Source organism: Solenopsis invicta, chromosome 13 (assembly GCF_016802725.1).
Source record: "Solenopsis invicta isolate M01_SB chromosome 13, UNIL_Sinv_3.0, whole genome shotgun sequence".
NCBI lineage: Eukaryota > Metazoa > Arthropoda > Insecta > Hymenoptera > Formicidae > Solenopsis > Solenopsis invicta.
In genome coordinates this window covers 2,160,953-2,175,709 of record NC_052676.1, presented here as the reverse complement: position 1 = coordinate 2,175,709, position 14,757 = coordinate 2,160,953, and the positions used below count along the sequence as shown (strand labels likewise).

The 14,757-nt window shown below is 26.2% G+C and overlaps 1 protein-coding gene across 1 annotated transcript; it reads right to left on the bottom strand.

Moving 5' to 3' along the window:
• Nucleotides 1-34: 34 nt before the first annotated feature.
• Nucleotides 35-8,832, bottom strand: LOC105193074 (lipase 3). Its single transcript, XM_026137599.2, has 9 exons — nucleotides 8,317-8,832; nucleotides 5,876-6,173; nucleotides 5,113-5,314; nucleotides 3,906-4,020; nucleotides 3,329-3,572; nucleotides 2,380-2,538; nucleotides 2,130-2,214; nucleotides 1,847-1,989; nucleotides 35-1,054 (listed from the first exon to the last, which is right to left on the bottom strand). Exons 2-9 carry the CDS (start codon nucleotides 6,068-6,070, stop codon nucleotides 854-856), a joined length of 1,344 nt encoding a protein of 447 aa, XP_025993384.1. The 5' UTR covers nucleotides 6,071-6,173; nucleotides 8,317-8,832; the 3' UTR covers nucleotides 35-853.
• Nucleotides 8,833-14,757: the final 5,925 nt, after the last annotated feature.

The window sequence follows — 14,757 nt, the reverse complement described above, 5'->3', positions numbered from 1 at the left end:
CCATGACATTATTCCACAAAAGTAAAAATAAATGTTACAAAGGAAAGCAATAATATTTATTGTTTGTATATTATATATACAAATTGTATATGTATAAGTAGATATGTATAATGAGTGATTATTAAAACAAATGAGAAAAAACGAAGTTGTAACTGGCTCATTTCTGTAAGTTTCTACACAGGTCATTATTAAAATCATACACGCGGAGGCTGTAAATTAAGACAAAATAAATTTTTAATTTCAACTATTTGCTAATAATAAAACGAATTCAATTACTACTTTAAAATTTTCAATCAATGTAAATAGTAATAATTAATCAGCAGTATCTCAAATAGCAATTAACATAGAAAAATATTGTAATAAAATAGATGTACAAAGTTTAATAACAAAATGAGTAATAATGAGATTACAAATATTCATTATATGTATATTAATATACGAAAGTATTTACAAGTATTTATAATATTACATTTGTGAAGACATATTTACAATTTAAATAAAGAAAAATTTATACAGAAATATAAACTATATAAAAATGTAAAATTTACATAATGAAATAATAAAATAAATTTAATAATAATAGTAACATTTCAATGGATATATTATATTAAAGTTTTCGAATAAAAAGTAAGAAATATAATACAGTACATATTTGATATATACTATCTTTCAGTTCTATTTCTTACTTGACTTGTGACGAGCTAATAAAAACTTTTTCGGCAGTAATAGCGTTGTCACATTTTCATATTTCGTTTGTCAAAAAAAGGATAAGCATTTTTGGCTAGTAATTTCATATCAATTTTTTTTTCTCAAGATAAAAGTATCTTTTACGTAACCTAAACATAAATTTTTTCTAGAAGATAATATTAATATTAGAATAATTATTTCGTTTCTCTGTATGTACATCAAACGCCTGAAGTAGCCCTATAAGACGGTCGAACAATAAAAATTTTCCATCTTTGGCCCATGTAAAATCTATATGATTAAACATTTTATATGGATTTTCTTCCAGTAGGACAACGTTCGGCAGAAATTTAGATGTCTCGAGAACATTCTGGAAAAAAGAAATACAAAAAATGACAAAATTAGAACAATGACATGAGAAACATAAGCAATTATTTCTTAAAAGCTATTTTTATATATATAGGTTAAAGAAATGAATGGGAGAGATAGAAAAAAGGCATAAAAAAAGAAAGAAAAGTGAGAAAAATGATATTGTGAAAAAAAAGTTATAGTTTTATTTAAAAGTTCAATGTTAAATTATTTAAAAAAAAAAATATATATATATATATTTTTTTTTTTGATTTTTTTATCTAAGTAAATTTTAGTTTGCATAAAATGCAGATAAATATACCGTGACCCGTATTTAGTACGCACTTATAATGATTAGCGCATTTTTGTCATTCTAAATTTGTTTTAAGTACTTCTAATATACGATAATGATAGAATGACATAATAGTGCGCTAACTTCGTTATAAGTGATTTTTTAATACAAGCATAGTCAGTGTTAAGTATGTATATAAAATTAACTTGATAATTATCTAATGATGAAGAAATGTTTTATTTTTTTTTTAATTAGATTAAAATGTATATTATCTCTATCTTTCCTTTTCCAAATTATATCTAAGTTAATGTGAAAACAACAAAATAAAAAGGAATAAAAATATAAAAATATTATTTTTATATCTTAAATTGTTTTGCAATATTATTTTCAAATTATTTAAATAAAACGAGATATATACGTATATATAAGTATATAATTTATAAAATTCCATTTCTTTTCTTTTCAATATACATTTTTTAATCAAAGAATATTTTTATATGTAAGAATCAAAAGTGAACTTACTGATCTTAAATTAATCTGATCGTTAGCGCCGTAAAATAAAGCTAAAGGCGCAACGATTTTTTTAAGATCGTATATTAAGGGTGTTTTTTGCCCATAATGCTTGTAATTGCCTAAAGGTCCATAATCATAGGCTTGAAATTTTTCTGCAACAATTAACATTAATTATCTACATAAACGTGGAATTAAAAGTAAAAGATATTTGAAAAAGGTCTTTCTTTAGTAATTAAAGTAATTAACACAATAATTTATGTTATTATATATCTAATGAGAAAAAAATACTTACGTGCCATGATATTTTGATAATAATGATATAAATTTTTCGTGGAACCACCGGCCGGAAAATACGATAGTATTTCCGGTAATGCCGTCTGCAAGGAATGACTTCGTTAAAAATAATTTTGATTTATGTATTGTATACGAAAATATAAAAACATTATTTTGTAATTTTCAATTCTTACAAAAAATAAAGATAGTGGTACTGTTATAATATAATTAATCAAAAATTCGTGCTGAAATGAAGATATACAACATACAGTGTTCACTTGTGGTGCATCGAATCCGGTTATTAGAAACATAATTGTCGTGCAAACAGGCTGAGTAATTGCCCTCTCTGCACATAGTGTTCTTGCGATCTTAACGCTCGTCGATGTTAAGGGAACTACTTCATATATTTCATTGGAATCAAAAAATTCCTAATAAAAAAATATATATGTAATTTCTAATTAACAATTATAATATAAGTGTAAAACATGTAAACACAAAAGAATTGTGATTAAAATTATAAAATATAATATATCAAAATTAACTTATCTATAAATAATATAACAGCTTCTACAACGTATAATTAATAATATAGAGCAGATATTATAAAATATACAAACTATACAACAAGGATATAGAAAAGATGATTAATATAGTGGTGATCGCTTCTTTGAACATTTCAATCTAAAAACTTCTTTTAATAATACAAGATTAATAAAATCAAAATCTCTGTTAAAAGTTGACGCTCATTAGACGCTCATGTAAATATATAATTATATAAATAATAACAAGTTAAATCCGGATTGACGAAAATGTCAAACACAAGGTTAGCAGGCCTATATGTGTCAGTCGCGATGCTGAATAATAATTTTTAATTTTTACAATCTCCAGTTTATTTGAACTGCATGCCGCATATTCATAGAAATTTGGAACATAGTTATAAAGCCGGAATACATAATATTATTGCTTCAAAAATACTTATAAACCCCCCTCCTCCCTCCCAGAAAACCGTAAATAATTTTATTGCGAAAAAACAACACCTCAGCTAGAATTTAATAATTTCCTTTTCTTTGTATAATTTCTGTTCGTATATACAAAAAAAAGTAAGAGGAACAATTAAAATAATAATTAAAGGGTTAATTCTCTCATTGTTTTATTCATAAAAAGAAAAGTTTAAGAAAAAAAGTGCTCATATATTAAATAATTTTCACATCTGTTTACCTTAATTTGTGGAATTTTGGGACGAATAGGTTCTATTATAGCAGATACGTCTTTGAGAATACCGACTGGAGAAAGAAGGACACCTATTTTTATTTTTGCATTGTACTCAGGCTTCGTGGACAGTAAAATCAATAATACGGTAGTTCCCATGGAGTGACCGATGTAACGCAGAGTTTTTTGTTTTGTCGTATGAAGTACATAATCGATCATAACTGGTAGATCATTCGTTGCTATCTCGTCTTGGCTAGACAGTGAAAGTATTATAAGTTTCATTATAACTTTCAGTACTATAAAACGATCGAGTATACTTTTTATTTAAAATGTTTAGCGCAATTAGTATGGTTTCTTCTTAACAAGACTACATCAAGCTGTATTTATGCCCGATATTGCATAAGACGAATTGTCATACTTTTTATTACTAAAAATTGATTTTAATTAGAAATTTTAGGAAACGCTGAAACAAAATGAACACAAAAAAAATAACGGAAAAATATTTATATTAACAAAAAATATAATATTTATTTAAAGTAGAGAGAGAGAGAGAGAGAGAGAGAGAATCTGAAAAATAAAATTTTACCTAAATTGCCAAAATTCTTTATCTTGTGGAGATATTTTTCTATGTCTCCTGCAATAAGAATTTCCTCTCCAATTTCCAAGCCACACATCGTATCCTTGATCAGCCAACAAAAACGCTACAGTACAAGATAATGATGCATATGTAAAATATCTCTAATGATATTATCGAATTAAGTCTTATTAATCAAAATTTCCGATAAAAATGTAGCTGCTTTCTCTTTATCGGGACTATTAGAAAATTTTTTAATTATTTTAGTGAGTATTCATACTATTAATTTTTTTAAATCTAAGTTTGTTTAAAAATAGAAAATAAAAGATTTTGTTTTAACAAAAAAATTATTACTATTGTCAAAAAATTTTTTATTTGCAGTAATATAAAATGTGTTTAACACGTATAACGACTTCTAATGGATTTAGTTGCACTTGCTATTATTTTATTGCATTTTATTCTCACTACTTTTATTTCGTTTGTTTAAACCGGTTGCTCTTGAACTGTATTTCTTGCAATAGATGTTCGTCAAAACTTTCACTGATTGTAAGCTTGTTCTCTTTATATGTTCTTGAAATTAAACGACATCAAGGTAAACATATCGAATCTTCAATTTTATTTTTAACTCGATAGGTATGTACGTGCGCGTATGAAAGTATCCAATATTATATCGAGAATTGTGATTTCAAATATTAAAAGTCCATGGTTTACTATTTATAGTACTATTTATAGTACTGCTCTTAATTTCTATATTAATCTAAGCAATGTACGTATATTTAACAATTTCCCCGAAACGACATATTGAGAACTTTTTTTTTTTAAATTTACCCTAAAAATCATGGTCGTGAGATAATACGATATTATAAAAAATGTTATTATAATTTTAATAAAATTTAGTAAAATGATTCTAAATTTAACCGAACTATTTTATACTTTATTGTGATGGACTAATAAATCAAAGAAATATCGCCTAGAGTTCTGCAAAGTGCTCGTATTACTTCATACAATTACCACGATTTAGAAGATAGACTCTAAGAGAACATTTTTTCCGTGCAGGAACAGAATCACCTGATGTTTCGCGAGAAGTTTCGTGCGCAGGACGAGCAGAAAGTGAAAAGTGAGGAGTTTCACTTGAAGTTATATCATTGCCCAGATGACGAAATGATTCTGAATCTAATTAAATAATGAAGTTGCCGATGTATTGACCAAGGTCACTTACCAAGGTCTTTGTCAGGACCGAGCAACACCCAGCAATCAGAGGTGCACCAAATGCCATGCTGAAGGAATACAACCTGTTTCTTTTGTGGACTGTCTTTAAAGAAAGGACTTCTCGATATTCTGTGTACCACCAAGTCATAACCATCTTCGCTTGTAACATAATGCTCCTCGGCGGAATAACCATGTCTCTCTACCAAACCGATCTGCGTATAATGTTAAATAAAAAAGGGTTCAAGGTCTTTCAACGATCTTGTTGTAATATTTCTTGTAAAATAACAAAAAAAAAAGTAATTTATGCAGAAGAAACAATGTCCTATGCAAAAACGCAGTTAATCTGCATTATCAAGACAAAGATTATTATCTAAGAAAACAATTTTTTAATTAATTAAATTTTTAATCAGTTATTTAATTAATTTTTAAATTAATTAATTAAACTAAATTCATTAATTTTACGATGCACGTTAGTTTGGCGAGGACTATATCCTCTAACAAGAAACTTGAAACCTTTTTTAAAATATTCTCTAAAATATTTCAGAATAGAGTTGAAACGTTTCTTATTTCATAGAAAATATTCAACACTCACTATTTTTGTTATTTAAACACAAACACTTTGATTGCCACTGCCACTGATTATTATACAATCATTAATACAGCAAGATGTTTTTTATATTAACGCGATTCTTTCGTCTAAATAATTAATCTTCTAATCAAGATATTATTTGTTTCTAATGAAACAAAATATTAAAAGACAATTTTACACTTACAAAATCTAATACAGTTGCATTCTTCCCTGTTCTGACTTCTTCTGGTTTCCTCACTCTTGTTATATGGGGAGACTTAGGAAACAAATAGTTGAGTATTGTTCTCTGAGAGAATGGGAAGTCTCTCTGGAAGTGTAGTTTTGCTTCCAGCGATACTACAGAAAGCACAAGTATGAGGAAAACGAGTTTTCCGCCCATTATAATGTTCTGTTCTCTCGCGATTGTAAATAATAACTCAAGTGCTGACAATATTATTCGATATGAGTTTTATGGCACTCGTTTTTGTTTACATTTCAAGAACCTACAAATGTAATGAAAATATTAGTTTATTCATTATTTAATGAATTTGCCACGTTGGGTTAATTTTTTTCTTAAAGTCGCTAATTTATAAAGAATTTAAAAAGGTAAATTCTTCATAAATTGATTTTGGACAGCTTATGCTAATTTATCAAGAATTTAAAAAGATAAACTTTTTTTTGACTTTATAACGATCACCTGCGTTTTAATCGATTATGAAACGTGTTGTAATTAAGACGGTGACCTATTTTAAATTAAAATTTAAGAAAAATGTAATTTTTATGGTCAACTAGACTCCTAATCAATATTTCGTAATCGTTGTTTGAATTTACGTGTGCAGTTAAGAAGTTTTAATATGCAGAACAGGAATTTACGTGTTGGCAAGTTTCTTGAAATATTGGGTAGAGAGGGCTGAAAGGTGACAAGAGGCCATCCAGATTCTATCCGAAAATTGCTAATGTTACAGCAATCAATAGCTATATAGTAATCAATCGTAGTTTGATACGTAATTATACGTACGGTTTATGAAGCACGTCATTTTTAAAATTTATGTGTTTGTGCAAATAAAATTTAAATTAACATGAAAATTTGTAAATGTGAAGCAAGAATTCTTCGAGTTAATCAAATAATAAAAAGTAAACGTAGTGTTCATTATCGACTAAAATTTGTCATTAATCTATGATTAATACAAAACAAGATTTTGTAACAAGTTTAATTATTTTTCGAAATTAATTCTTTCTACATAAATTGCTTTAATAAATCTTAATTTTTGTAAGCATCCTGAATTATTTCATAATTTTTATTTTATGAAATTTATAAGATCAATTCTATAAGACTTTTAAAATTGTGACGGATAAAGAATTAAGAAGGTTAATAAAAATATATGTGCACACACTAGGAGTGCAATTATTTTTCAAGTTATCATCGCTATATGTTTTTATATATGTACACATAAATAAAATTAGTGTTAAATCAACAATTTATTATTTCATATATAAGTGAGAATATAAAATCTTCTTGAAAGAATTTATAATCTTAAACAGACATAGTTTGCTTACATGAAGAAAAAAATTATGTAATCAAATGATGTTTGTTTAAGATAATAAATTCTTCAAGAAGATTTAAAATAATGAATTGTCAATTTCATACTAATTTTTTTCAGTGTATTGTACCTAAAGAAAACAAGTTTTTATTGGCTTATTTTTTAAGAGTTTTAAATAGAAATTTTATAATTTAAGAAAAAAATATGATAGGTACTTCTTATAAAATTAGTTACGAGAAAAATTTTTCATACCTAAATATATATCAAACATATCTATATATAAATATATTTATAATATATAATAAAATGTATATAAAATAAAAAATATATATTATCTATTATATACAATAATATATATGCTATGTATATATTATATATATCTCATTATATATTATATGTAATTATGTTTGAATAGCTTTTTTTCAGGACGTGTCACTAATTTTTGCTTAAATACCATTTTTTATAGAGTTTGATCTCTTTAGTAACTTTGCTTAAAAATATTAAAACAAAGTTGTAAAAAGATTAATTACTAAATAAAATAATAATTCACAAAATCATTTTCTATATTATTGCGACATACTTCTTCAAACATAATAAAATGTATGTTTGTACGTATGCATATACAAATAATATGCGCAGCCGCTCGTGGACGTAAGAGCGCATAGTACTTTTCTTTTTCTTTTTTTTTATCACGTTCATAAAATACGTTTTATCCCATTCAAATAAGATTTTATCACATTCATAAAATACGTAATAGAAGTTTCTTTTAATAAATAAATATTGACATTTCATCTAAAGGCAATAAATCCTTTGTCTTGCTGTTTACTTTTTCTTGTCGCAAATAAAATTTTTTTTGTATAATAAATTTCGTCTTTGACACCCTTTCCAAACATTAAATTCTCTCAACGTCTTCTCTTAATGTCACATTTCCGATTCATTATGTTTAAACTATTAACGACATTATAAACGTTGTCGATAATTCAAACTGTTTATGTCACAAATTTTTTTTTAACAGGGAAGGTATGTTTTTTGTTTTTACATCTCTGCTACTTTTGTTGCCCGTTACTTTTCACGCATAATTTACACTTTACACTAACGTACTCACCAATATGATTATATAAAGCACTTTAAACTAGCAGTCAAAAACTGAAAAGACACACATCTTCAGCAACAAGTTACTCGATATACTCTATCTGTTCACTGTCATGTGTATGTCAGTTTTACTAAAGTTTATAAACGTTAACTGTTACATACGGCGGATAAGTCGAAACTGTGAACGACGAACTGCTGCGCTCAGACAAATATATACGAGCGGAACGTTGCATATAACGATAATCGAGTACTATGTGGATCCTCAGGGTCGCGTGAAATTTTCAGACACTTCACAGACACGCCAATCAAGTTTTATACGGGAAGGCCAGCCAGTTCTAATAATGAATCGATTATTATACCGATTAAATTAATGCTTCGATTAAGCAAACTTGGTCCGTTTAGTCGGCATGCGTTGATTCATTGTTATGCGGATGTATTGCAAATGTGCTTAATCGACAAACAACCAGAAATCGAAAATAACTCGTTACTTATAACGGAGTTCCAGTCAGAGTTATATTTTCTTAATAATTTAATTTTATTCTTTTCTTTTTATTTATAATGTAATTTAATTTAGTTACATTTTTTAATTATTAATTATTTTAGTAATTATTTTTGTAGTTACTTTATAATATTTCAAATTTATTCGTCAACGTATGGCGTTCAGCGAAATGAAGTGATAAATCATCTTTGAAAATAGCTATTATATAAATATTAGAGTTGAGACTTTAAAACAAGTAACTATTGAATCATTGATTTACGATGACCTTATCACGTAGAATGAATATGGCTAGAGAATTTTTTAGCTAAAAATTGTAGCTCTCATAATTTTGATAATAAGATTTTATCATATATTTTAAATATAAATATTAATTTATTATAAATTATTAATTTACTTAATACATTAAATATATTTTTGTGTTAAGTTCTTAAAATTACTGTGATTCATCAAAATAATGTAGCATATAATTGAATATTTAGTATAATAAGTAAAATAATTTAGCAATGTTAAAAATATGTAAAATTTTTATATTTACATTAGCAAAGCATAAACGTTACAGAAAAATAACAGATAAATAATTCGTTATTCTTTTAACAACCGTAACTACAATAATTATTGTATATTTTATTTTTCAGTCTCGGAAACTTGTATTCATAACCTGGGGCCCACCGAAAAAAACTGAAAAAGGTGTGAGACAAATATATTTTTTACACAATTAAAGAAAAATAAACTTTTTTTGAACTTGTTTTGGAATAAACAAACATTAGAAAAAATTCACAAAAATCATTAACATAAATTAACAGCCTTGTGTTCACGAAATCGTTTCGCTAGAAATCGTTTCGAGATCTCGGACGGAAAGAGAATTGCCCAATTGCATTAGCCGAATTGTTCAAATGCGATTAGTCAATTCTTTCTTCATCTGAGATCTCGTACCTGTTTCTAACACCGTGAATAGAAGACTTTAGATTAGAAATGCTTCATTCTTGAAATACGAGGAATTTTATTATGAAATAGTAAAATGAAGCCAATGGATAATGATGAATTAAGATTTCGTTTGATTCGTATTAACAACAATAATATAAAATAATTATAATTAATTTCTAACTATATAAATAATATTAATTAACAATTAGGAAATACTTAACTAAGTCATCTTCAACCATTATAAACACATATTTTTAAAATTTCATTAAATTCATAAAATTAAAATAGTATGTATATATTAAGATTATTTTGTGTTTACATCCTTTGGTAATATTACAATATTCATATAACAAATAAAGCGCTTTCGAAAACACTGTTTATTCCAGAACAAGTTTAAAAATAGTTTATCTCTTTCTTTAACTGTATAATAAATGTATTTTACCCAGGGATTGGAAGTAACGAGTTACTTGTAACGGCGTTACCGTTACAGTTACTTTTTTTTGGTAACGAATTAGTAACGGCGTTAATTTTTATTTTTTGTAACTGTAACGGTAACGTAATTACATTCTTTTAGTAACGGTAACGAATTTAATAGTTACTTTTATCGTTACTTTTTAATTTATAATATAATTTTTAATGTTTATTATTCAATCAATATTTATAGTTTGTTGTATTATATTATATTTAAGATCGTTTTGAAAAATAATTCCCAAAAATAAACCAACCACAGAATTGTATTATCATAAAACGAACTTTACAGATGTCAACTTTTGTTAAAAGTAAATAGTAAATTAATACCGATAAAAATGTAATACTATATAAAGTAAAACATTTTAATGGTTTAATTTTTACATTACATTACAAATTAAGTAAAACCTTCAGACAAAAGTCAAATCTTTGTGACGTAATTATTTAACTTTCTATTTAAAATATCGATAAAAAATGTATGTAGTTTATATTTAACAAATTCTATATGAATCCTATATAGAAAATCCTATATAATTTTTGTAGTTTTATTTATTTTATGAACTGTAGGTTTAGAATTATATGAAAATTTTGAAACATAATCTAATTTTATTTTAAAATTAAAAAAGTAACGACAAAGTAACGAATCGTTACTACTTATGTAACGGTAACGGTAACGAGTTACTTTTGAGAGTCAGTAACGAGTAACGGTAACTAATTACTTTTTTGATTCGGTAACGAGTAACGATAACGAGTTAAAAAGTTTTAAAAAATAACTTTCGATTCCCTCATTTTACCTCATACTTTTTGCGGAAATGTAAATTATCTTCTTTAGCTTATTTCCTTATGTAAATGTAATGCAGTAGTACATTTACATAATCGCTAAGGAGTTAAGCGTCTCTGAGTGGGAATAATCACATAAAATTTTTCGGAAATTTTTCGTCTATACTTAACGTCGATGAGACTTGCTTAAGATTAGAATTCTCGATCAGCTCTTGATTATTAAAAAAAAAATATTATTTATCATTTATTAATAGATCATTATTAATCTGATTTTCTAAACAGAATAATTTTTTCATCTGACATTTGTGGCGCACGAGATCTTGATATAATGATTCGTTGTCGCAATCCAAACTGGCAACTTCTTGCCTGCTCATCTCGCAATATAAATAAACGCATTGGTCATTCTAATAGAATACACATTATCATAACAGACATAATGATCAAGGCGTATTGTTGCCGCAAGCAAAAAATGACATGTCAAAAACGAATTTTTTGCTTGCAGCAACGATACACCTTGATCGATTCTTGGTAATTCTGAATAAAACTCGGCATTTCAAAGTTCATTAAATTTTATAAACCATTCACGTGTCAAAGATTTTACACAGGTATTTTACGATTTTTAATATCGCATTAATATTTATTTTAATCATCTACATTTTTAATTATACATAACACTTATATTTGAACAACGAACTACAAATTAAACACTTTGTTGTAATCTAAAATTACTAGATGATAATGCATTTTATAACTAATGCTTTCAAAGTATATATCACTTGCAGTGATGTGAGCTAAGGTCACTTTGAGTAAGAAAAACTCTCGTATGAATATTTTATATTATGCAGTGTTAATTATTGTAGATTTACGTTTGTTATTCCGCCGAGGAGTGTCTATATTTTAATTCTGCATGTGTAGTAATAATTTAAGTTAATAATCCCTGTATATATATAGAGATGAGTTATACCTCCGCGATGTAGAAACAGAATTGTGACAACGAGAAATTAATTCCCTTCTAAAGATAATGTGATACCTCGAAAAATTGGTAAAAGCAAATATGTCTTTAAAATCTGTATTTTTATTAAAACATCTTCATTTAAATATAATTTAAATTTACGCACATTCCGTTTCTGCAACACAATACTTGTAGCTAGCCATGCTAACACGCGATTTTACATCTCTAAAAATGTGTATATATCAACTTAAAAAAAGATTCGTCTGATCAATATTTAAAATAAAGAGATTCTAGCATACGTTCCACTGTAAGTGTAAATTCTTCTTTGAGTGGATATCATTAAGTATCATTTCCGAGATTGCATGTGTATTTCGTATTCATTATCAAAGCAGAAAAAAATTGAATCGAGTGTAAAGCTATTTTAGTATACACGCCATGATTATATTGTTTTATAACGCATTTTATGTAACACTATCCACGTTTGTTGTATTATTATTTAAGAAAATCATATTTGATTTTTTTTTCCAATTAACCCAAGGACATAAAAAACTTTACTACGCGTATACCGGTCTCCTGTTATTTAATAATACGCCTTCTCAATAACGTTCACAATAACTTCTTGTAAATCCAATTTCATAATATACATTTATAGATGTAGTGTTATATTTCCTGTATGTCATAATGAGCAACCGGCTTGGTAACCGTGCGCTCAATCACGCGTAGCCTCGCACTGTTGACATAACTATTATATGTATAGAGACTAATAGAAAGTTCATGTGCAGGGACCGATTAATTTAATATTTAATTGAGGGAAATAATTAACGATTTTATATCCAATGGCATATATAAGTTGCAGTATATTTAAAGAAATCATATTTGTCAAATCTGTCATATTTGTTTAATCAATATTAAGATTATGTAGAGCTTTAAAAGGGATATCTTAGTTTTAATAAAGAAACGCATTGTAATAAATACATTGACATGAAATATAAAAAATTATTTGCGTAGCGAGATCCGATAATTTTTTTTGTATTAATCATAAATAATTGGAGCACGGTATTATTATTGCCATTATTACTCAATGTGCAATTTTAATAATAATAATAATTTTTAATATTTATACCAACGATAACAGTAGCACAAATGTTAAATTCGAAAATCTCATTATTATACTATAGTAATAATGTTAAAATTCTTGAGTTTTTCGTAACTCAATATAAAGATGCTATTTTGCGAATATAAATGGAAAGGACAGTTTTGCTGAAATATATTAAAAAATATTAAATTTTTTGTTTTCTGGCTAATAAGAAAAAAAATTCCTAGACAATAATATACTGGGGAAAAAAATTACTAAATTTTAATAAATATTTATTTGCATATGGCTAATAAAATATTCATTAAATGTAAATATGTATTTATTTGTTACAAAAATTTAAATAGCATTTTTTCTTATAGAATAAATATTTATGCACCGTTAATAGCAAGTAGTAAATATTTCATTAATACTATTCGAATAAATATTTATTAAAATTTGGAAATTTTTTTATTTAGTATTTTATATTAAAGAATAGCTTAAGCAAAATCAAGTGGGGTATCACTGACCTTGAAGAAACATCGAAAAGAAATCGTGATAATACATATCAAATCTGATCTGCTATCACTTGTTGCGTGCATATGTGAAAAAAAGTGACGTGATAAAAAGAAAGACATCAAGATTACAAAAATTAAACAGCAACAATTTTTTTTACTTAAACACGTATAACTCAGAGACTTTCGAGCGATTAACGAGTCAAAATAATCGTTTGGCTTTGAGTAACGAACATGCTTATCAAATTATACGTGTTTAAGTAACAATACAGTTCTTAATTTCTGGAATAACTTACTGTAATTTTTTATAAATAATTTTTTTTAATAACTATGACAGCATGATAGATTTATTTTTAATCACGATTTCTTCCATGTTTTCTAAAGATAAGCGATATAAGTTTAAAAATTTTTTTTGGGAGAGGAAGGGGATATCGTACTTGCTTCTTACAGTATTAACATTATTATTCCGGCTTTATGACTGTCTGTTTCAAGTCCGACGAGTATGCGGAACGCAGTTTGAATTGAAAATTGTATAAATTAAAAATTATTATACGGCACCAAAATCCACTGTGACTGACAAAGGCCTTTTATTCTCACGTTTCATAAGTATTTGCTCGATAGAGAAAAACTTTTTTCGAATTTTTTTCGCAAGTTCAATAATATTTTTCTGTGAGGAAAAAATAATTATGACAACAAAATAATATTAAAATGGTTTCAAAATGATTATTAAAAATCACTTTTCGATCAAATACGATTTATTTTAATACGTCATTTTGATATTAATGTGCTCTGTTGTTTTGCTTAAATCTATAATAAACAAATTTATTAGAAATATTTTATTGAAAATATTTTTTTTTGCATCAACGATATTGGAGTCATCATATTGAATTTTTACTTTGATCTTATTCATTTTTATCGGTAATATTATCAATCCTAAATATTTTTTTCACTTTTGAAGTGTCCATATAATATATATTTATATTATATAGCTTCACAAGTAAAAAAAATATTTAGGACTGTATGATAATATTCAGCAAACATTAAGTTACGGTTATATAACTGCATTCAATACTGCATTATAAGCTAATAATAAAAATAAGATTAAAAAAAGGTAGACGATAAACTTAGTTTCGCGGCGTTTTGAAAATGAATACAGATAACATTAGTCTACGAGGAGATAAATTACAAACAAAATATTACAAATTTGTTTAATGATCCACGCTATAATTGTTTTGAGAGTAATC